This window comes from Podarcis vaucheri, assembly GCF_965113315.1.
Source record: "Podarcis vaucheri genome assembly, chromosome: 13".
Taxonomy (NCBI): Eukaryota; Metazoa; Chordata; class Lepidosauria; order Squamata; family Lacertidae; genus Podarcis; species Podarcis vaucheri.
Window position 1 is genome coordinate 38,431,460 of NC_138751.1, and position 22,698 is coordinate 38,454,157.

Consider the following 22,698-nt stretch of genomic DNA (forward strand, 5'->3'; position numbering starts at 1 on the left):
AGAAAAAAATCCTCTAGCTTGCTGATTTCGCAAGAAGCACCAGAAAAGGGGAGCTGGGAGGAGGGGTGGGGCGGAGCATCTGCTGAGCGACATGTATGAGAGGCCACAGGGAGAGAGACACTATCTGAAGGGGCGGGAGGAAAGGAGCTGCAGGCGGGACTTGCCGTGACTCCCGCCCAATGGAAAATGCCGAGTAGTCCGGGACTTATTTGACATAAGGAGCCCACTGGATCCAACAGGGCGGGATTTAAACCTGCCGGGCAAATCGCGGGGGAGACTGGTTTGATTTCCACCAATAGGAGCAGGGATAGGGTTGAGGGGCGGCCCCGCGGCCCAATAGGACGGCGAAGCGTCCCTGCGACGGACGGAGCGAGCGGCCAATCGGGTCGGTCCGGGTCGGGTCCGGTTGCTTGCTTGCTTTGCTGGGCCAGGTTCGGGGCCGCGGAGCGGAGAGCGGAACGGGGGGGTAGCGTCGCCCGAGGGGGGGTCCCGATCCGCCACCGCAACCATGCCGGCCGTTTCCAAGGGAGACGGGATGCGGGGCCTGGCCGTGTTCATCTCCGACATCCGAAACTGTGAGGGGACGCGGACCTTGGGGAAGACCGTACCGCGGGGTGTGGAGTGGGGGGGGGCGGCGGCGGGAGGGAGGCATTGAAAGCGAGGGAGGGAGGGAGGGAGAGAGACGCTGTGGGGCGTCGGGGGGCGGGCGTCGGACCGCGGGGAGGACTGGGGAGAGGCCGGGTCGGGCAGCGGCCAAGGGGGTGGGCGAGCCGGCGGAGGGGGCGGCCGTTGGCTGAGGGCGAAGGCAGGCAGGGACGGAGGGGGTTCTTCTCAGGCTCCTCGCAGGGGGTCGTGGCGAGGGTGGGGTGGGGTGGGGAAAAGGGAGCGAGCGAGCCACTGCAAGGTGATGGGTTAAGAGTGGACACGCTTGGCATTTCGGGCATGCCCGCCAAGAGAGTGGGCCGCGTGGGGCACTGTGAGAAATGGGCATCGTTGGGGGGGAGGGGTGCAGCTGGAGGGAGACAGAAGTGGCCTGAATGACTGGGGGATGCCGGGTTGACTGGAGGCTCCCCCCCACCCAAGGGCTACGCAGGTGATGCTGCCAGTGGGATGTGCCGTTTTCAGCGCCAGGTGTTCCCCTGACTCCAGGACTTAAGGCCTTGGAGAAAGGCGAAGGGGGGTGATGAGCAGGAAGTTGCAAGGCAGGGGGGGGGTAAGGTGAGGCATTGGGGGCAATAGAAAGAGGTATAGGAGGACTGTGGAGAGGTTCCCCGCTTTGTCCAGGCGGGAGTTTGGGTTCTCCTCTGCTAACGCAAGGGCATCCCAAGAGGTTGCATTCCGGTACTCGGGCCTTGCCAGGGCAGATTGGGTGGACTGGCTCCAGAACTTCCCTTGGGCTGAGTTAGGTTTTGCATGAATTGCCTTTCTTTGAGGAGTGTTGTTTTGCATGTAGGGTTGAAACGGATCTCCAGAAGTTGGCACCGTAAGGAATGTTGCTGCCAGCAAATGAGGAACAGCTATGTACATCCTGTGTTGTGGTTTTTTTTAAAAAAAGGATGGTGGGAGGAGGAGATTTTGCTCTAAAATGACAAAATAAATTGTGGCAGGGCTTCTGATTCTTGTTGGGTAGGACATCTTTTCCATGGGGTTCGTACCCAATGGCTGTTGGCTGGCTTCTAGAGGAGCAACAGTTAACAGGTCAAATGTGTGGCTCTGTTAGAGCATGGCTGTTGAGTACACATTTGTGGTTCATTACAAAACCCTAGCATTATTTAACACTCTCGAGCACATAAATTTCCAGTTTCTGGGCTTAGTAGCAAGTATTTAGCAAGTCGTTTTTCAAACTGCTTTTATGATCTTGGGAGAGATTATAGTGGTCACGGAAACAAGGGTGTTATATTTGAAACCGAGGAGATCCCAGTCCAGCTTTCATCTGCTTATATGGGGATGCTGTGTGGCCAGAGGCTAGAATTATTTGATTCAGCCCACTTTCCCCACCTCCTTCTCTTGAATCCTAGTTTCCCCCTCCACCCTTCCTCTCCTTGGCAAAGAAACCCACAGACACAAGTGTTGTGCAACATCAATTTTGCAAGAACAATACAAGTAGCGGTTACCAGAACAATACTCTGTGGGTGACAGCTTGCAGGGTTAATGTCACATCGTCATTTTTTAGACAGCAGATCTCCTAAAACGTATTCCTCTCCCTTCTACTCCCACCACTGAGGTTTAGCAAAGAAGTCTGAGTGTAAGAGCACAACCCATCACCTGTGTCTTTGCTTGGAGATGGAGGTTTTCTGTGTGTGTGATATTCTAGATTTGAGGCTGCCTTTGAACACTGTTGCTGGCCCTGGCATCTCTGTAAATAAATATTATGGAAGTGACTATAGTTCTGTGGTTGAGCATGTGCTTTGTGTGTAGAACATCCCAGGTTCAATTGCTAGAATCCTAGTTAAAAACAAATAAGGTAACAGATGATGAGAGAGCCTTTCTTTGCCTGAGATTCTACAGAGCTGCTGCCAATCAGAGTATATGATACAGGCTAGATGAGCAGTCAGACCTGGTATAAGTAAGGCATCTTCTAGGTTTCTAAGGATCTAAACTTGCAAGATCAGAGTTCAAATCTCAGCTTAAGCCTCAGCTTGGGCCTCTTACTGAAGTGGCTTTATGCAGATTTATGCAGACCCATATGCCTACTGTATCACATTGACAATTTGGAGACACCAGTATTTTGTCAGTTCTTCTCTGTATTAAAACCTGGAAGTGGGTGGTCCATTTCTGCAACTCCTGTTGACACACCTCCTCAGTGCTTATGTCCTAAAAATAGCCAAATTAAACGAGTGGTTCCTCCTGTGCCTTTAATAACTGTGTGCAGGAGGGCATTTTGTCAGGTGCAACATGTCCTGCAGGAATGAGAAAAGCAGCAGCTGCCAAAATTTCCTGGCAAACAACTATTAAAGGTGCAGGGGGCCTGCCCTTTTTGGCAGCCAGCCATTCTAGTCTCAGGAAATCCCACATTCCTGTTTGTGAAAAGTGAACCCTTATCCTCCATTTCCATCTGTAAAATGGGCAAAGACTGAAGGGGACTTTGACTGAAGGTCATATGAATGAGCGAACCAGGCCAAATCTTTTGCAGTTGCAAGCCACAAACTGTTAACAGAGACATCAGTGTTTAGAAAATGTCAGAGAGGTGTTTCCCCAAGGCCTTAGGATGAATATTTTGGGACGGGATGTTGTGTGCAAAATGTTTTGAGTCGCAGGTGTCTCTTTTATTGACATGACAGAAATGGTGTGTTGAGGGTTGGGAGAATTCTAGAGAAGTTTCTGAAAGGAGCAACAGTTCAGGCTTCCTGAGTCTTTCTCCAGCACCAGCGAAAGAAGGAACAGGCAGCCAGGGAAGCACCAGGGAATGTGTGGGCAGCAGTGCTGCGTCTGAGCCGGAAAGGAGGCTGCATCTCAGCGCCAGTTGATATGTTATGCTTTTGAAGATGTAGGAGTCCTTCCAGCAGTTGCATATGTGGGTGGATGTCATGTGGGAAACATTAATGCAGACCTGTGAAATCTGGAATTCCATGATGGGCTGAGAGCTTGGCCTCGGGAGTGGGACACTGAATCCTGCATCAGTGGGGAAGCCAAGGAGATGTGGACGAGATCAGTGATGGGGGCAGGAGTCTCATGGAGAAGTCTCTGGGCTTCTAAAGCAAGAGCAGGATGCAATAGTTAACACATTTCACAGGTCTGTCGCAAAGACATTCCTGCTTGTTACTGATTTCCTCATATTATACAGTCATGCAGGTATTAATAGTCCTGTGAGTCTTCTATTAGAGGCAATGGATCTTCGTGGGAAACCTGTGGCCTTCCCTAAATTGCTGGACTCCAGCTCCCTTCCCACCAGCCAGGAAAGGTGGGAGTTCTGGTCCAGGTCCAACAACATCTGGAAAGCCACCCTAGAGGGGGGTCATGGGCCCTTATGTTTTAGGTTCTTTCTTTTTGCACCTCTTAAGCATTGTGATGTTGGACCATTCACTTGGCACTGCTCACACCCTCCTGACAGGGTGTTACTGGGACAAAAGGAGAGAGCAATCCAGACTGTTTAACTGCATGACACTTTCTATTTTCATATATATATATATATATATATATATATATATATATATATATTTAAAAAGACTCCTGGCAATGAAATTGGACTAAGGAACTTAGTTGTTTTTCCTGCTTCATTCACAACAAATGCAAGGAGTTGTGTATTTACCTGTTTGTGTCAGGCAAAAGTGGTAGCGAGCATCTAGTTTGGATTTGTCCCCTGTTTAAGTTAAAACATTCCAGTCCGGCTTCCGCGCTGGTCATGGGACCGAGACGGCTCTGGTCGCCCTAACAGATGATCTCCGTAGACAGCTGGATCGAGGCGGGTCGGGGCTGCTGATTCTTCTAGATCTGTCAGCAGCTTTCGACATGGTCGATCACGAACTTTTGGACCACCGCCTCGCCGACGTGGGGATCCAGGGCGCAGTCCTTCAATGGCTGCGCTCGTTTCTCTCTGGCCGGGGACAGAGGGTGGCGCTTGGGGGGGAACTGTCATCCCGCCACTCCTTGGTGTGTGGAGTGCCTCAGGGTGCGATTCTCTCCCCGATGCTTTTTAACATCTTTATGCGCCCCCTCGCCCAGCTTGTCCGGAGTTTTGGGCTGGGCTGCCATCAGTATGCCGATGACACCCAACTCTATCTGTTGATGGATGGCCATCCTGACTCGGCCCCAGACACACTGATCAGATGCTTGGAAGCTGTGGCTGGATGGTTACGTGGGAGCCGGTTGAAGTTAAATCCTTCGAAGACAGAGGTCCTCTGGCTGGGACGGGACGATATGGGATTGAGGGGGCAACTCCCATCTCTTGCGGGGGTGCAATTAGTGCCAGCACCGTCCGTTAAGAGTTTGGGTGTAATCTTCGATACCTCCCTCTCTATGGAGGCGCAGATTGCAGCTATAACAAAGGCGGCATTTTTTCATCTCCGCCAAGCTAAGCAGTTGGCCCCTTACCTCTCTCGCCCTGACCTAGCCACTGTGATCCACGCGACGGTCACCTCCAGACTGGATTATTGTAACTCGCTCTACGTGGGGCTGCCCTTGAGACTGACCCAGAAACTCCAGCGGGTGCAGAATGCCGCAGCGAGACTCCTTACGGGGTCTTCGCTACGGGATCACATTCATCCGGTGCTATACCAGCTGCACTGGCTCCCAGTGGAGTACAGGATCAGGTTTAAGGTGCTGGTTTTAACCTTTAAAGCCCTATACGGCCTAGGACCCTCGTATCTACGGGACCGCCTCTCCTGGTATGCCCCACAGAGGAACTTACGGTCCTCTAATAAAAACATCTCCTCAGTTTCAGTAGTGCAGAACTCAGCAGGGAAGAGGATGGGATTGCAAAGCTATACATGAGTTGGCTCTTCGCATCATTGGCTCTGACTCCACCCTCTGCTGGTTTCCATGCCTTCCGATCCCAGTGGGTGACCTACTATTGCCAATGGGCACCTGCCTTCTTCCCCAAAAGGGGTCAATCACTGTGTCCCATATATAAAAAGCAGCCCCACACCAGAACAGGTTGTATATGCAAGGGATCCATGTGTACTTGCCCCCGCCCCCTGTTTATGGGTGGTTTTGTGCTTCACCTGGCAAACCCTTTTTAGGTCCTAGGTCCTGTCACTAAAAATGGCTGTTGTGGAAATAAGAGATGGGGTTCCCTTTTCTGAGAGTGGCACTGTCTTCAATCTGGCTCTCGCTCACTCAGGAGCCAACTGGAAAAGGAGTGTTTACTCTTCAGGTGCTCCTGTGTAGACAAGAGAAGTCTGCCCTTTCTTGCCAGGTCTAGTATGGGGTTGACTACTTCACACAGCCACCTCCAAAGCGGTACAAGTTGCCTTTTGTGGGTGACCTCTGTGGGCTTCCCCCCTCCCTGTAAGGACCCACAGATGTGGGAGGTCCATGGCTGAATCGTCCAATTCCCCCTCCCTTCATTTAAAAGCAGACCCCAAAATTAGATCAGAGCAGTGGGCGGGTAGTAATCCTTTCTTCCTATACCACTTCCCGAATCTGGGTGTTTTCTATCAAGGCAAAGGGCAGTTGCTTTATTCAGTGTGTTTGTGTTAGATTTTGGTTGGGTAAATAGCTGTCTGGGGTTAAATCCCACCTTTTCCCTAGGGCTACTGCTCTGATCAAAATCAGAGTTCCCTGGTGGCTTCTAAGGTGTCATTTCGGGGGGGGGGGGAGTTTGGAACTCTGATCACAGATCTTGTGGTCTGCATCTCATGTACTTTGGCCCTTAAGTGATGGCAAAGCAGCAAAATGGCTATGACTCTTTCCTTTTGGTGTGTTGCTGGATGATGTTTTGTTCATGACCGTTTCCATTTGCTGGTATTTTTTCCAAGCTCTTTCTCTCTCCCCCAATATTATTTCTTTGTTCCCTTTACGTACTGGTAGGCATTTAGTAGTACCAAGCACATATCCAGGTGAGTTGAGTGGGTGTTGCATAGAGAAGGCTGGCTTGTCCCTTGTTTGAATGCCTTTGTCTTTGATTCCAGGTAAGAGCAAAGAGGCTGAAATCAAACGAATCAACAAGGAGTTGGCCAATATCCGGTCCAAATTCAAGGGTAAGTCCTTCCTCGGCTATCTCTCCCTCCTCTCTCCCCCTTCCCCCTTCTTCCAATCTGCAGGATATGCTATTTCACACCATAGATCCCGACAGCAGCTCCATGAGTCAGCCTGACTTACTCACAGTTTCTCGTTTTTCCTCTCTCTCTCTCTCTCTCTCTCTCTTCCTCCACGACTGTGCTTATTTGTAGTCATTGCCCAGGTTGGTTCAGCTCTCGCCGTCCATCTTTTCCTAATACCCTGTCAGCAATGCTCTGCAGAAAGGTGCTTTATGTAGTCCGTCCACAGGCAACAGATGAGGGATGACCCTGTGCTCAGGGTCGAAATGCTAAACAGCTGGTCTGCCTCCACAAACTGGACTGTCTCCAGCTGGGACATTGAAATGAACTTGAAAAGGTCTGATTCCCAGGCCCTCTGCTCTGACTGGTAGCCCTCATTTCTCTTCCTCGAGAATCCGGGAGTTGCTTGTGCCAGCACCGTGCACAGTCCTGTTTTAAACCAGTCTCGTCCAATGTGGCCAGACAACCTTTTGCTTCTGATGCACTGAACTCCCTCCCCACCCAAACCTGGATCCAGATATTGATCTTTGCATATTTGAAGCTTCTGGAACATGCTGGGGTGGGTGGGTGTTGCAGGGCTATTTGTGCTGCTGGAGAAGGGCAATTTTCTCTGCTTCCGCTCCAAAACAAAAGAGGGGAGGCTTGGAACAGAAACCCAAACTGTGTTCCTTGGTTGGATTAGCAGAATTTAACAAGCTCAGTTCCTCAACAGTCTTTGTGGTCAGGCCATTCAACAAGGAGGGCGGGGTAGGGCAGTCAAAAGTGCACAGTTGTGCAATTTGTGACAAGTTTCTTTCAAAGGAGGAGCATGTTTGAGTTAGGAGCATGACAGAAACCAGCAGTCCTTCAGGTACAATCCACTTATCCTCCCACCCCTGGGAACACAAGAATGTTGTTAAGGACCAGACAACCAACCCCAATTATTTCACTTTGTGTCATGTGGCAGATAGCAGTGATTACCACAAATGCATACGTTGCTTAGATCCTCTTTATCCCACCCAACTCTCACTAGGCTACTTCCAGAGAACCTTGTGGTTCCCAGAACCCCATCCCAAAAAATCCAGTCATTTTGGTTCCTTCCTTACACTGGCCGTCTCTACCAAACCTCCTCCTTTTCTCAAAGCACTGCATGATCTAGCTGTCTGGGAATCTTTGTGGATGTTAACTGCATGCTGCAGTTTCGAAACTGCCTGCAGAATCCTTTGAACCTGAGTGTTCGTTTCAATTTGAAGGGGAAAGTTTCTAGCTCTCATTATTTGGCAGCGTGTTGTCTTTTGGCAGAAATGGTTACCTGGGTAGAGTTCCTTTGTTCAGTGTTGCTTTGGATCCCTCTCGCTCCCCGTCCCCGCGTGTTACGAAACAGTTACGTCTTCCTCGGTTCTGATCAAGAATAGCTCAGATGGTGGGGAGAAGAATGAATGGCACAGCCACAATGCGACAGCAGTTTGACCTTCTATTCTATGAACAGCTCCTTTGCAATTTCAAATTGAAGACTTTTATAATATATTGTCTTAATTTCCTACATTAGTGTTGCAGGAGGGCAATGGATCTTCCGTGAGCTCCATTGCCTTTATAGAATTGACCTCTAGGTTGCGTCACAAATGTGTTTTATGATACTCCTGGGCAGAGTATTTTTCCCCATCTTGCATGTATGTACCGTATTTTTCGCACCATAGGACGCACTTTTTCCCTCCTAAAAAGCAAGGGAAAATGTGTGTGCGTCCTATGGAGCGAATGCAGGGGGGGACGCAGACGGGAAAAGCCCCCAAGAGCTGCACACAAGCTCCGTGCGCTCTTGCGGGCTTTTCCACAGGAGGGAGAAGGGACTGACTGGCCGCATCAGTCCCTTCTCCCCCCTCCCAGGAAAGCCAGGAGAAGCCGTGCAGCCCTTTTAAAGTGCGCGCGGCTTCTGCCGGTTTTGCGGGAGGTGGGGGAATTCCCCCACCTCCCAGAAAAGCCAGGAAAGCCCTGCGCAGCGTCTCCCGGCAAGGAGACACTGCGCGGGGCTAAAGGGGAAGGCAAAACAGCGAGCGGGATCCATCCCGCTCGCTGCCTTGCCTTCTCCCATAGCTGCGCGCAGCCCCTCCGCAAGGAGACGCTGCGCGGGGCTAAAGGGGAAGGCAAAACAGCGAGGAGGATCCATCCCGCTCGCTGCCTTGCCTTCTCCCATAGCCCCGTGCAGCCTCTCCGCAAGGAGACGCTGCGCGGGGCTAAAGGGGAAGGCAGAACAGCGAGCAGGATCCATCCCGCTCGCTGCCTTGCCTTCTCCCATAGCCCCGTGCAGCCTCTCCGCAAGGAGACGCTGCGCGGGGCTAAAGGGGAAGGCAAAACAGCGAGCAGGATCCATCCCGCTCGCTGCCTTGCCTTCTCCCATAGCCCCGTGCAGCCTCTCCGCAAGGAGACGCTGCGCGGGGCTAAAGGGGAAGGCAAAACAGCGAGCGGGATCCATCCCGCTCGCTGCCTTGCCTTCTCCCATAGCCCCGTGCAGCCTCTCCGCAAGGAGACGCTGCGCGGGGCTAAAGGGGAAGGCAGAACAGCGAGCAGGATCCATCCCGCTCGCTGCCTTGCCTTCTCCCATAGCCCCGTGCAGCCTCTCCTTGCGGAGACGCTGCGCGGGGCTAAAGGGGAAGGCAAAACAGCGAGCGGGATCCATCCCGCTTGCTGCCTTGCCTTCTCCCATAGCCCCGTGCAGCCTCTCCTTGCGGAGACGCTGCGCGGGGCTAAAGGGGAAGGCAAAACAGCGAGCGGGATCCATCCCGCTCGCTGCCTTGCCTTCTCCCATAGCCCCGTGCAGCCTCTCCTTGCGGAGACGCTGCGCGGGGCTAAAGGGGAAGGCAAAACAGCGGGCGGGATCCATCCCGCTCGCTGCCTTGCCTTCTTCCATAGCTGCGCGCAGCCCCTCCGCAAGGAGAGGCTGCACGGGGCTATGGCTTCTTTAGCCCTGCGCAGCGTCTCCCGGCAAGGAGAGGCTGCATGGGGCTAAAGGGGAAGCCAAAACTTGGCTTGCTCCATAGCTGCGCGCAACCCCTCCGGCAGGGAGAGGTTGTGCGCACCCTGTACGCTGCTCTTTGGGGCTGGGGGGGGAAAAAGATTTTTTTCTGGATTTCCCCCCCTAAAAACTGGGTGCGCCCTATGGTCCGGTGCGCCCTATGGTGCGAAAAATACGGTATGTGTGCACACAGACACACTGAGTCATGCTTGCATACATTGGAGGCAAGTCTTTCAAAGTGCCTGCTTTTTGTGCAGAAGGTCCCACCTTCAATCTGCGGCATCTCCAGATGGGGCTGGGAGACAGCGTTACCTGAAATGCTGGAGAGCTGCTGCCAGTCAAAGTAGACAGTAGTGAGACAGATGGACCAATGACCTGACTCTGAATAATAATAATAATAATAATAATAATAATAATAATAATAATAATAACAAATTTTATTTATACCCCGCCCTCCCCAGCCAGAGCCGGGCTCAGGGCGGCTAACACCAGTAAAATTACAGTAAAATCATAATAGGGAACGGAAAAACCCAACTTAAAATACAGGTTAAAATGCATTTTAAAATGCAGCCTCATTTTAAAAGTAGCCCATAGATCAAAACCATAAGGGGAGGGAAACATAAGGGTCAGACTGAGTGCAAACCAAAGGCCAGGTGGAACAGCTCTTGTCTTGCAGGCCCTGCGGAAAGATGTCAAGCCCCTCAGGGCCCTAGTCTCTTGTGACAGAGCATTCCACCAAGTTGGGGCCAGTACTGAAAAGGCCCTGGCCCTAGTTGCGACCAATCTAACCACCTTGCGACCTGGGACCTCCAAAATGTTGTCATTTGTGGACCTTGAGGTCCTCTGCGGGGCATACCAGGAGCTTCCTAAGCAATTCCTTCTTTGTTGGAAAGAGACTGGAGAAAAAGAGAGTCCTCTTCTTCTCTGCAGTGCTGGTTAGAGTAGCCTGGAAAGGGATACAATCTTCCTTCCCTTACATGAAAAGGGATGTTTAGTATAGCACTTTCCAGAGGCCAAAGTGGAATCCAGAGATTTTGTGGACAGAACTTCTGGCACTTTTGAGCCCACTTGCACCAGTGGGAAGAATCTGCTGAGATGGAACAGAATCCAAGCCTGAGAAACTCTATCCTTGAGATGGGAAGGGGATCAAGTTTGTAGTCATTTACTTATTTAACAAAATCCATATGCCATTTTATTAATGTTTTTTAAAATTGGTTTTTATTAAATATTGTGTTACAAAACAAACAGGAAACAGATTCCACTTTTGAGTCATAGTGTCTTTTTCACAGTTCATTTACATTCGGTATGAGACACAATTGTCATAGACTTTGTGCGGTTTTGGGGAGGGGGAAATATTGCTAGTGTTAAAAAAACCAACCAACCTCTAAGCGGTTTGCAAAAATACAAAATAAAACATTCAATTGTTTATTAAAAAACCAGTTAAAACCATTATTTTAAGCAAAAATTTTAAAAAATATTAAAGTCAGCAGTAGCTAAAAAAAGAGATGAAAGACATGCGACGTCTACATAGAATCGTATAATTGTGGAGTTGGAAGAGACCCCAAGGGTCATCTAGTCCAACCCCCTGCAATGCAAGAATCTCAGCTAAAGCATCCATGACAGATGGCACTGAAAAAGAATACAGTGGAACCTCGACTTACATCCGCCTCTTCTCGCGGACGTTCCAAGTTGCGACCGTGGCAAAGCCAGAAGTAAACACCTGGTTTGCTGCGATTCGTGCATGCATGGAAGCGGCTTCTGCCATCTGCGCGTGTGCATAAGCGGCTGCCGCCTCTATGCATGCTCAGAAGCGCGCTGCCACCGAATGTGCATGCGCACAACGGTGCCTCTACTAGCGTCTGGTTTCGCCCAGCGGATGGGCCTCCGGAATGGATTATGATCGTAAGTAGAGGTTGTACTGTACAGTGAAGGTGCCTTCACTGGTATCAATGAGGAAGGAGATCCAAAGTGTAGGTGCTGCCACGCTAAAAATATAGATTACTTACAAGTGGGCATTATTTGGCCTCTTTAGCAGTGGATATATGGGGTAAGGGGATCCCATAAGTAAGCTTGCTATGCCCATTAAGCAGGTCAGGCATCTCTGTTAGGCAGCGTGTGGGGGCCACCTCAGGCAGCAGATTTTGGGTGCTATGGAAGAGCAGCGAATGGCTGGCAATTTTAATTTATTAGTATTGTACTTATAGCTGGAGAAAGGGACTTTGTGGGATTGTCTGCGTCAACTGCTAAAATAACATGGCTGGCCTTGAGTAATCTGTACCTTGCCTTAAGGAGGGGGCGGGCATTTGCTTTTGCACCTCAGGCAGCAAAAGGGTCTGCTCTGGCCCAGAGTGTAATTGCAGGGACCGTGTAAAATGAGAGTGGGGGCCCAGTGGTCATCCAGATGTTGCTGGAATCAGACCCATCATGCCTATTTCCCATGCTAGCTGGGGCTGATGGGAGTTTGAGTCCAACAGCACGTCGACGCCCCTGTTGAGACGATCATTTCTCTGAACTCCTGACTCGAATCTCCTGCTTTGATTGTTGTTTTCATTGTCATGCTCTTTTAATGGGTTTGTTTATCAATTACGAATGTCGTAATGTGGCTGTTTTCCTATGTGTTTCAATTAGCGGCAGCTGTATTTTTATTATTGGTTTTGTTCATGTTATTTTGAGAATAGGCTTTCATTTGTTTGTGGACCTCCTTGGTATTTGAAAGGTATCACATAAATTCTTTTAATAACAATAACAATGGGGGGGGGAGCATGTTTCACAGGTTTCCCTTCTCTGAAATTCTCTGCGACAGTTGGAAGAAATTTTCTGAGAACGCCTGCCTCCTTCTCAAGCCCACCCTGGGCGGCTCAAAATAGGAAAGCCTTCCGAAGGCTTGATAGTACTAGGCTGGAAAGCTTTTGCCACTGCTTCCCTCCCTTCCCACGCTCCTGGCTTGCAAGACACCTCTCTCCTTCCAGCAGTGCCAGTGACCTGCCCCTCCCCTCTCCCTCTTGCTCTTTCCCCTCTCAGGAGATAAAGCCTTGGATGGTTACAGCAAGAAAAAATATGTCTGCAAGCTGCTTTTCATATTCCTGCTGGGCCATGACATCGACTTTGGTCACATGGAGGCCGTCAACCTGCTCAGCTCCAACAAGTACACAGAGAAGCAAATTGTGAGTAGGCTTGAGGGGCCTGGGGTGGGAGGCTGGGGGTCTCCCCCCTTTCCCCCCCCCCCGTTAAACTGACTCCAGCTCTCCCTTGGTCTCAGTTCCCCATCTGTATAAATAGATATAAAGGAGCAACAGGCAGCTACCTCCCAATGCTATCATCAGAAGTCAGAGTGCCAAGTCTGTAAGGAATTTATTAGGGAAGGCTGTGCTAGTTATTTTCATTACATTGTTGTTATTCACTCCAAGGGGGTCAGGATATTATATCTCAACATATAGTCCTCCCCCCTCCCCCTGGGACATCTAGGGATTTTTTTTTTAAATAAAAAAAATACGGACAAGTATTCTTCTGTTGTGCAACATACATACACACACCTCTGTGTTGGTGTCATCCAGGAACAACTTTTCCACCTTTTCTGGTGTTTTATGTGAACTACGCCTGGATAGAGGTTTCAGTCTAGGCCTCTGTATCCCAGATGTGGGGAACCTTTCGCTCTCTGGATGTTGTGGAACTACAACTCCCATCAGCCCTAGCAAGCATGGCCAGGGATGATGGGAGTTGAAGTTCAGCAGCATTGGCCTCTGGGCCAATGATTATCCACACCCACAACATTCCAATTCTCCCCACTCTTTCACTTTCCTCACACGGTATTGTTCTTTTTCTTCTTTGTATTTTGAGCTATTTGCATCAATGAGGAAGTATCCTGCCTGTTAAATAAAGGAGTGACCCATGGCACTGACAATCAACTCTAAAATGCTTTGGATGGAAATTGTTTGGCTGCCAGGGTGTGTCGCTGCAGGGATTGTAGTGCAGAAAGGAGCTCCTGTTTGCTGAACTGTACAGCACATTATATGTCTGCATGCACACCATACATTTGCCGCACATTTACAGCCCACCCCTCCCGCAGATAATCCTGGGAACGGTAGTTTGTGCTGGGAATTGTAGTTCTCCGTGTGGTGAACTACGGTTCCCATGAGTCTTTGGGGCAAGCCATGTGCTTTTCATGTACGGTGTGCACCAGTGGCGTAGCGTGGGTTGTCAGCACCCGGGGCAAGGCAAGTAATTTGCACCCCCTAACCCGTGGATTTGCGCCCCCTAACCCTAACCCCCAGATGTTGCGCCCGGTGCGGCCGGCCCCCCCTGCACCCCCCACGCTACGCCACTGGTGTGCACACAATCTTTGTCTGCCTTGGGAGCGCCAGCCAACTTCGTTCTGGCCCCTTTTCTGCTGTGGGACAGAGTGGAGAAAAGCCTCTTATGATTTTGTGGGTTGTGTGTCCATGCCTCTCCCCTAGCTCAGAATGTGCCTGCATGTGTATTTATCTGCCTCTTCTCTGCCCTAGGGTTACCTGTTCATTTCGGTGCTGGTGAACTGCAACAGCGAGCTGATCCGCCTCATCAACAACGCCATCAAGAATGACTTGGCGAGCCGCAACCCCACCTTCATGTGCCTGGCCCTGCACTGCATTGCTAATGTGGGCAGCCGTGAGATGGCCGAGGCCTTTGCCTCTGAGATCCCCCGCATCCTGGTGGCCGGGTAAGCCAGTCCCACTAGAGAAAAGCGTTTGCTCAGAGGGAGTCTATCCACAAGAGGCAAGGAACATACAGTGGTACCTCTGGTTGCGTACTTAATTCGTTCCGGAGGTCCGTTCTTAACCTGAAACTGTTCTTAACCTGAAGCACCACTTTAGCTAGTGGGGCCTCCTGCCGCCACAATTTCTGTTCTCATCCTGAAGCAAAGTTCTTAACCCGAGGTACTATTTCTGGGTTAACGGAGTCTGTAATCTGAAGCGTATGTAACCTGAAGCTTATGTAACCCGAGGTACCACTGTATACAGGTCTGGTTTGTGTCTCCAGGCATCCTTTTTACAGTGGTACCTCGGGTTAAGTACTTAATTCGTTCCGGAGGTCTGTTCTTAACCTGAAACTGTTCTTAACCTGAAGCACCACTTTAGCTAATGGGGTCTTCTGCCGCCGCCAGGCCGCCGGAGCATGATTTCTGTTCTCATCCTGAAGCAAAGTTCTTAACCCAAGGTACTATTTCTGGGTTAGCGGAGTCTGTAACCTGAAGCGTATGTAACCCGAGATACCACTGTATTGTGATCTGATGTGATGCCTTCTGTGTGGTTATGCACAATCTCACTTCCAGTGCTCTTTGTGCCTCCAAAGGTTTTGTGGCAGCCATCCTGCTTCATTCCCAGTTGGTGCCTGTCCTGTAGTTTCCTCCCAAAACCCTGGAACCTTTTATGCCGCAAATGTTCAGGGTAGTGTTTTTTGTTGCCCATGTTTTGCACTCTAGCTAGACAGTAGTAACACAGGGAAAGTATCGCAGAACAGCTAACAAAGCGGAACAGTGTGGACGGTCCCAATATCAATCCACTGCTAACGCACTGTTATTTCATCAAATTTTCTGTTTTACAATTTAAAAGACTCATTTTACATGCTTAAGATATCAATAACTTCCCTTCTTCTCTTCCCATGGTTCACTTTACATATTTTAAATCCCTGCATATTTTAGAAAAACTATACCATTCAGTATTCCGTTACTGCATCCATCAAAACTTATTTACACTGCTGAGTTTTTCTTACTGCTGCCAGCGTTTTCAGCTGAACACAATTATTTCCCGTATAGTCAATAAACATTTTCCAATCTTCTTTAAACATATGTTCTTCTTGTTTTCTTCTTCTATATGTTAAGTCTGCAAGTTGTGCATATTCTGTCAACTTAAGTTGCCATTCTTCTTTGGTTGGGACCTCGCTCATTTTCCATTTTGAGGTGAACAAAACACAGGCCGTAGTACTAGCATACATAAATAACCTTTTTTTGACACCTGGGAATTTTCATCTGAATTATCCCTAACAGAAAGGACTCGGATTTTTTGGGAAAGTGCTTTTAAACATTTTTTTTCAGTTCATTATGGATCATCAGTTGCTCTGCTATTGACTTGTTTTCCTTCCTTCACCCGTCTTGACCCACCTATTCGTCTGCAACTGCCCCTCAGTGACACCATGGATAGCGTGAAGCAGAGTGCTGCCCTCTGCCTCCTGCGCCTCTACAAGACCTCACCCGACCTGGTGCCCATGGGAGAGTGGACGTCGCGGGTGGTGCACCTTCTGAATGATCAGCACATGGTACGTAACACCCCCCCAGCCTCTGCTTCCTAGAGGCTGACGTATGGAACCACCCCCACAATAATACACATATGGTACGCCCTCCACATCCACTCAGACACTATCTATCACATGGACCATCACTCGGGGAACACTGAGCTATTTGTACCCAGAGCTCAAAATAAGAGTAGCCGGATAGTTACGCTGCCGAGAGTAAAGGTTCTTCATAACCAATAGGTTTTATTGGTCTGTATATGGTGACTTTGGGGTGCACGAATGAGGGGCAGCGCACAAAGCTTTGGCCACCAACAGACCCCTGTTCATAGCTGTCAACTTTCAGATTTGAAAATAAGGGATCAGCAGCCTCATCTGTCCTGGGGGACAGTCTACGGGATATCTAACAATCCGGGATAGCAATGGGAAATGGCGCTGGAATAAGGGAATTTCCTGCAAAAAAAGGGAAGGTTGACAGCTATGCCCCCTGTTTAACTAAAGCATGCTATTTGCTCCAAAATGCTTCTATATAGTAGCAATGTACACTGGACTCGGCACATCCTTTACTTCTCCTTCTATCATATGCCCAGTGGGAGCCAGAAAGTGGTGCATTTGTGGCTCCTTTAGCCCCTTTCGAAGTGGTCTCACTTGGCACACCATCTTTCTCAAACCCCCCCCCCCAAAAAAAAAAAAACACAGGGTGTGGTCACAGCTGCCGTCAGCCTCATTGCCTGCCTCTGCAAGAAGAATCCTGATGACTTCAAGACGTGCGTTTCGTTGGCTGTATCCAGGCTCAGCAGGGTGAGGTCTGGGTTTGGGCGTGTGTCTGTGTGTGTGTGTAGAAGAGAGCAGGGCACCAATTATTTTGCCTTTTAGTTACTCTGCTCCCTTTGGTTGTACTTGTGCGAGTCTTATTTTGGGGAACCAGGATGCCCCTAAACTAGGTGGGTGCTTCTCTCCCAGGGCTGAGAGCAGGCCCAGAGTGATTTTCATCAGGATTACAGTGGGGAAAGAAAGGGTTAATCCCCCCCATCCCTCTGTTTGCTGCAGCCGCAGTGAAAATAGTGGCTCCTCTGTACCTGCTTCCAGTTGTTTACGGAAAGAAACATGGAGCAGGAAGTGATGCATTAAGCGCATCAGTTCCTCAGCGTCTGTTCACAAACGCTACGACTTTCTCTCTCTCATTGTTTTGCTGTATTTTGTACAGATTTGAGCTGGGGTACTTAAATTAGGAAAACAGCATGGGGGGAATGAACCCCACTGTCTTGCAAAGTGACTCTGATTCCCATCTGATCACTACAATCTGCTTCCCGCTTCTCCCCATGACTGTTTTTAAGCACATCTAGTCCCCCTGCCAGGGCTTTGTGGTAATGGGTTTACGTAGGTGTGGGGAACTTCAGGCCTAAAGGACAAATGTGGCCCTCTGAGCCTCTCTGTCTGGCCCTTGGAACCTTTTGGCAGCCCATACTCCTCACTGGCCCCGCTTCTCACTCCCAGATGTTTTTGCCTGGCTGGAATGTATCCTTGAACTCTGCCTAGATGGAGTCCACCCGCTTGCTCCAACCACTTTTGCCACTGACCCCACCCACCACTGCCATGTGGCCCCCCAGAAGGAAACATGGCCCCTGGACTGAAAAGGGTTCCCCATCCCGGACTAATGAATAACGAGGATGTTCCAATATAGCTGACTCACTAGTGGTTTCTGCTGCTGTGTTTTTGCATCCCACCCCCTGCCCCTCTGGCAGATTGTGTCGTCGGCCTCCACAGACCTCCAGGACTACACCTACTACTTTGTGCCAGCCCCCTGGCTCTCGGTCAAGCTCCTGCGGCTGCTGCAGTGTTATCCTCCCCCAGGTAAGAGGTGGCCTGGAATTGCGGGGGGGGGGGGCAGCCACTTTGGTTGGCACCCAAGCCCTTCTACGCAAGAAGGCCTTCTTGGTAGTGGAACACCCTCCCACCAAATGTCAAGGAAATAAACAACGACCCGACTTTTAGAAGACAAATGAAGGCAGCCCTGTTTAGGGAAGTTTTTAACGTTTGATGTTTTGCTGTGTTTTTAATAGTCTGTTGGGAACTGCCCAGAGTGGCTGGGGAAACCCAGCCAGATGGGCGGGGTATAAATAAAAAATTACAGTGGTGCCTCGCAAGACGAAAAGAATCCGTTCTGTGATTCTCTTCGTCTAGCGGTTTTTTCGTCTTGTGAAGCATAACCATTGACGCATTAGCGCTATTAGCGCTTTTAGCAGCTTATCGGATTAGCTGATTAGCGGCTTAGAAAAAGGGGGGAGGGGAAAAAACCCGCAGGAACTCGCAAGACATTTTCGTCTTGCGAAGCAAGCCCATAGGAGATTCGTTTTGCGAAGCACCTCCAAAATGGAAACTCTTTCGTCTAGCGAGTTTTCCGTCTTGTGAGGCATTTATCTTGCGGGGCACCACTGTATTATTATACTGTATTGGCCCGAATATAAGACGCACCCACAAATAAGACGTACATTTAACATTCAAGCCTTACTTGAGGGTGTGGCACTACCACCCTGAATGGGGGGCAGATGGCGCTCAGCGCCCCCCTCCCCAAGCCGGCGCCAGTGCTTGATTACGAATGTGCTGCGCGCTCAGCTCCTGACACTACCGACTCCTGGCATTACCTCCTGAAGCTGGCGCCAGCCACCCACCCCCCCGCCCCCTGTTCAGGGTGGTAGTGCTGAGAGGCGGGTGCGCAGCGCTCGGTTCTGAATACAAGCTACACTTTAACTTTTCACTGTCAGAATTTGGGGGGAAAAGGTGCGACTTATATTCAGGCCAATACAGTAGATGGATTGTGTGCAAGGCTATGTCCAGTAGCTCTCTCAGGGCAATTATTCCAGGCTGCCTGTAGACTCTCTTTAGTTAACAGAAAGCTGGGGATTCTGGATTCTCTGGCAGGCAGAGGCTAGCGGATTAATGGGATCTGGCAGCCAGGTATATCCAGATCTCTCTGCTAATATAATGAAGTTCATTGCCAAGGTTATCAGATGTCGCTGTTCTGAAGTGCTGGACGCTGCTCATACTTCCCAGCAGTCCCGCTTTCCTCCCATCGCATTCTAAATCCCAGAAATTGAATTAAGTGGTTTTCATGTTGGCCTTCAAATCACGAGAAGGGCCCTTCAGACCAAACACCTATCCGGTCCAGCACCCTCTTCTCCCAGTGGCCGACCTGATGCCTATGGGAAGCCTGTCAGCAGGACATGAGCCAAAGGGGAAGAGCGATAGGTCGGTGGTAGAGCAGCTGCGTTGCATCCAGAAGGTCTGAGCTTTTAACCCCCGGCATCTCCAGATAGGGCTGGGAGAGACCCCAATCTGAAATCCTGCTAGTCTTAGTCAACACTGCTGAGCTAGATAGACCAGGGGCCTGACTCCATAAAGCACTCTCCCTACTTGTGATTCCCAGCAATTGCTATTTGGAGGCATTACTGCATCCAATCCTGGTGTTATAGCCCAATAATAATAATAATAATAATAATAATTATTATTATTATTATTATTATTATTATTTATACCCCGCCCATCTGGCTGGGTCCCCCCAGCCACTCTGGGCTGCTTCCAAAAAAAAACACTAAAATACAATAACCTATTAAACATTAAAAGCTTCCCTAAACAGGGCTGCCTTTAAATGTCTTCTAAAAGTTTGGTAGTTATTTTTCTCTTTGACATCTGGTGGGAGGGCGTTCCACAGGGCGGGCGCCACTACCGAGAAGGCCCTCTGCCTGGTTCACTGTAACTTGGCTTCTCGCAGCGAGGGAACCACCAGAAGGCCCTCGGCGTTGGACCTCAGTGTCCGGGTAGAACGATGGGGGTGGAGACGCTCCTTCAGGTATACTGGACCGAGGCCGTTTAGGGCTTTAAAGGTCAGCACCAACACTTTGAATTGTGCTCAGAAACTTACTGGGAGCCTGTGTAGGTCTTTCAAGACTGGTGTTATATGGTCTCGGTGGCCGCTCCCAGTCACCAATCTAGCTGCCGCATTCTCTAGCAGGTGAACTTCCTTGTTCTATAGAACTTCTCATTGGGTAGGTACTTGAAAGCTTGACCTCACTTGGTCCAGCTAAGCTGATGAAATGCTGGCCTTGAACTGACCCAGTAAAAGAGGTCACTTTATCTATTTCTCATCTCTTCTTTCTCAGAGGCCTGGCTCAGATGTAACAGGAAACCCCAGTTGCCTGCTATGCGAATGAGTCTCCTGCAAATTTATGCTGCTCCCCTTTCCCCTCCCCATCTCCTTTTCTGCATGTCAGAGGAGGGGACCTAACATTTATATAGCATCACAAAATGTCACAGCTTTTGTTCAAACATCTTTATTGGAGGCCTTCAACACACTTGGAGGCTGTGTGGGAGCCAAGAACCAACCTAATTCCCACCTCCCAGACTAGTACACGGATCAGAACATCATTAACCTTTGGGTTTTCAATACTCTTCTCAAAAAATCTTACCCAAATGCATGTTTGGGATGAAAAGCACTTAGAAATCCATACACTGAGATGAAACATGTATTTAATGACGTATTTTGTGCTACGTATTCAAGGACAATTTTTTTGTACGGATTTTAAAAAGCAGCCCAGATTACTGCAGAAATGGGAGGGAAAGGATTTTTGAATGAACGTGTGTGAAATTAACATGGGCTGGAGTTAGATTGGTCTATCCATAGGGAAAGTCTAAGGAGATGTGAATGGTCATTGGGAGCCGTGAACCTTGGGTTCTCCTATTGCTGGGACCTGCTCTAACATGCTACTTCCTGGCCTTTGCACCCTCTGCTTTTCCCCGCAGAAGATGCAGCAGTGAAAGGACGTTTGGTTGAGTGCCTGGAGACTATACTCAACAAGGCCCAGGAGCCACCCAAATCCAAGAAGGTCCAGCACTCCAATGCCAAGAATGCTATCCTCTTTGAAGCCATCAGTCTCATCATCCACTACGACAGGTGAGCACCTCACCCTTGTTTGTTCTTCCTTAGCACAGAGACCCTTTAAATGAGATGGTGGGGGGAAATGGCTAGTGCTTTTCCAAAGATATCTCACTGTGCAAGTGTCTCAGTGGTCCTTGGCAGCCTTTAGATGGCAGCACCAGGGCAAAACCAGAGAGGGGAAGGGGCAGGTATGTGAAAAGCTACATTTTACCATATGCGGTGGACGTGTAGAGCGGCTAAGGGATTTTGAGAGATCATTTATAATGAGATAAAGAAAATATTTAAGGCAACTCTCCCCAAAAGCACAGAAACTTTTCTTCTAGGGATAACTGGGACAGATGTGCCCAAAAAATTAGACAAATTAATTTTAATAGGCAACAACTGCAGCGAGAATGCTAGATGTGCAAAACGGGTGAAACGAGGCTGCATCTAACTAAAGAACATAGGCAGCTGAAATTGATGGAATATGCAGAATTAGCAAGTTTAACTAGTAAAATTAGAGATCAAGATAAGGCAGTGTTTAAGGAGGATTGGAAAATGTATGTAGATTACTTTAAAAATCAATGTAAACATGTTAAAACTCAAGTAGGTTTTGCGTAAGAACAGCAGTAAAATATATATCTGAGAACGTCATGGAGGAGTTAAGGCATAGAATAATTATGATATGCAGCTACGGCTTTTCCCCAAACTGGGGGACATTGGATGACAATCTGGTTGATTTGAGAGGTGTGCAGTCAGCCACTGAGCTCTGCTGGGATGTCCCTCCTGCCATGCTCAGATGGGGCTTAACTTTGTTGACCCACAGCGAACCCAACCTGTTGGTGCGGGCATGTAATCAACTCGGCCAGTTCCTACAGCATCGGGAAACCAACCTCCGATACCTGGCCCTCGAGAGCATGTGCACCCTGGCCAGCTCTGAATTCTCCCACGAGGCCGTCAAGACCCACATTGAGACCGTCATCAACGCCCTCAAGGTCAGAACCCATTGAAGGCACGGGCAGAGCAGATGGGCGAGGTAGCTTGCACGCAGAATGAGATTGAAGGGCTGAGAGAGTGTGGTCTCCCCAAATCCTCTCCCCGTGTGCTGGTGGTGAAATTTGGAGTGGGGGGGGGGAGATTTCACTGGGTATTCCCCATTGGGAGATGGAGTCTGCCAACATCTCAAGGGCCACAGCCTCCCATCCTTGGACTGAGGAGCGTAGCAGGGAATGAGCCGCTGGAAAGCAATGGAGCATCACTTCAACCTGGTACCACCTGCATGCTCTTCTTGCTCACCTCATCCTATCCAACTGCTGGTTGTTATAGTGGGCTTGCAGAAGATGCTCTGTTTGTAAGTGTGAAAGCCAACCGGGGCAAGACGGGGGTTATGCCGCAGGCAAGAACTTGCTGGTCTCACACTCCCGGCCTCTTTTTCCCAGACGGAGAGGGACGTGAGCGTGCGCCAGCGGGCTGCCGATCTCCTCTACGCCATGTGCGACCGCACCAACGCCAAGCAGATCGTCTCGGAGATGCTCAGCTACCTGGAAACGGCAGATTACTCTATCCGCGAGGAGATTGTGAGTGGGTTTTTCAGCTCTTGGGAAAGAGAGCTGTGGGAGCTTATTTCTTCATCTAGGTGGATTTCTGTGAAACAGCAAGGGGGAAAGGGAGGCCAGGAGTTTGCAAATCCTCTTAGAGGAATTTGGCATGCAGGGTGGCCCTACTGTTGGGCAGAGCAGGGCAGCTGCCTCAGTTGGCATATGATGGAAATTTGGAGGGAGGCGACAGTGGCAGCCTTCTGGATGTTTGCACTGAGATCTCCCAACCACTAG

General features: G+C 49.7%; 1 protein-coding gene across 6 annotated transcripts in view; it reads left to right on the forward strand.

The window, feature by feature from the left end:
* Positions 1-384: 384 nt before the first annotated feature.
* The window catches only part of AP2A1 (adaptor related protein complex 2 subunit alpha 1), a 39,205-nt gene continuing 16,891 nt past the window's right edge, over positions 385-22,698 (forward strand). For 4 of the 6 annotated variants that reach the window (XM_082194319.1, XM_082194322.1, XM_082194321.1 and 1 more), the window contains exons 1-10: positions 386-575; positions 6,570-6,638; positions 12,709-12,851; positions 14,190-14,383; positions 15,849-15,978; positions 16,651-16,752; positions 17,697-17,805; positions 20,752-20,902; positions 21,693-21,861; positions 22,306-22,443. In XM_082194319.1, coding sequence (XP_082050445.1) covers positions 509-575; positions 6,570-6,638; positions 12,709-12,851; positions 14,190-14,383; positions 15,849-15,978; positions 16,651-16,752; positions 17,697-17,805; positions 20,752-20,902; positions 21,693-21,861; positions 22,306-22,443 — 1,272 coding nt within the window. In that variant the 5' untranslated portion in view covers positions 386-508. Of the gene's footprint in view, positions 576-6,569; positions 6,639-12,708; positions 12,852-14,189; positions 14,384-15,848; positions 15,979-16,650; positions 16,753-17,696; positions 17,806-20,751; positions 20,903-21,692; positions 21,862-22,305; positions 22,444-22,698 lie in introns of all 6 variants that reach the window. The other 2 variants (XM_082194320.1, XM_082194324.1) reach the window with 2 other exon arrangements.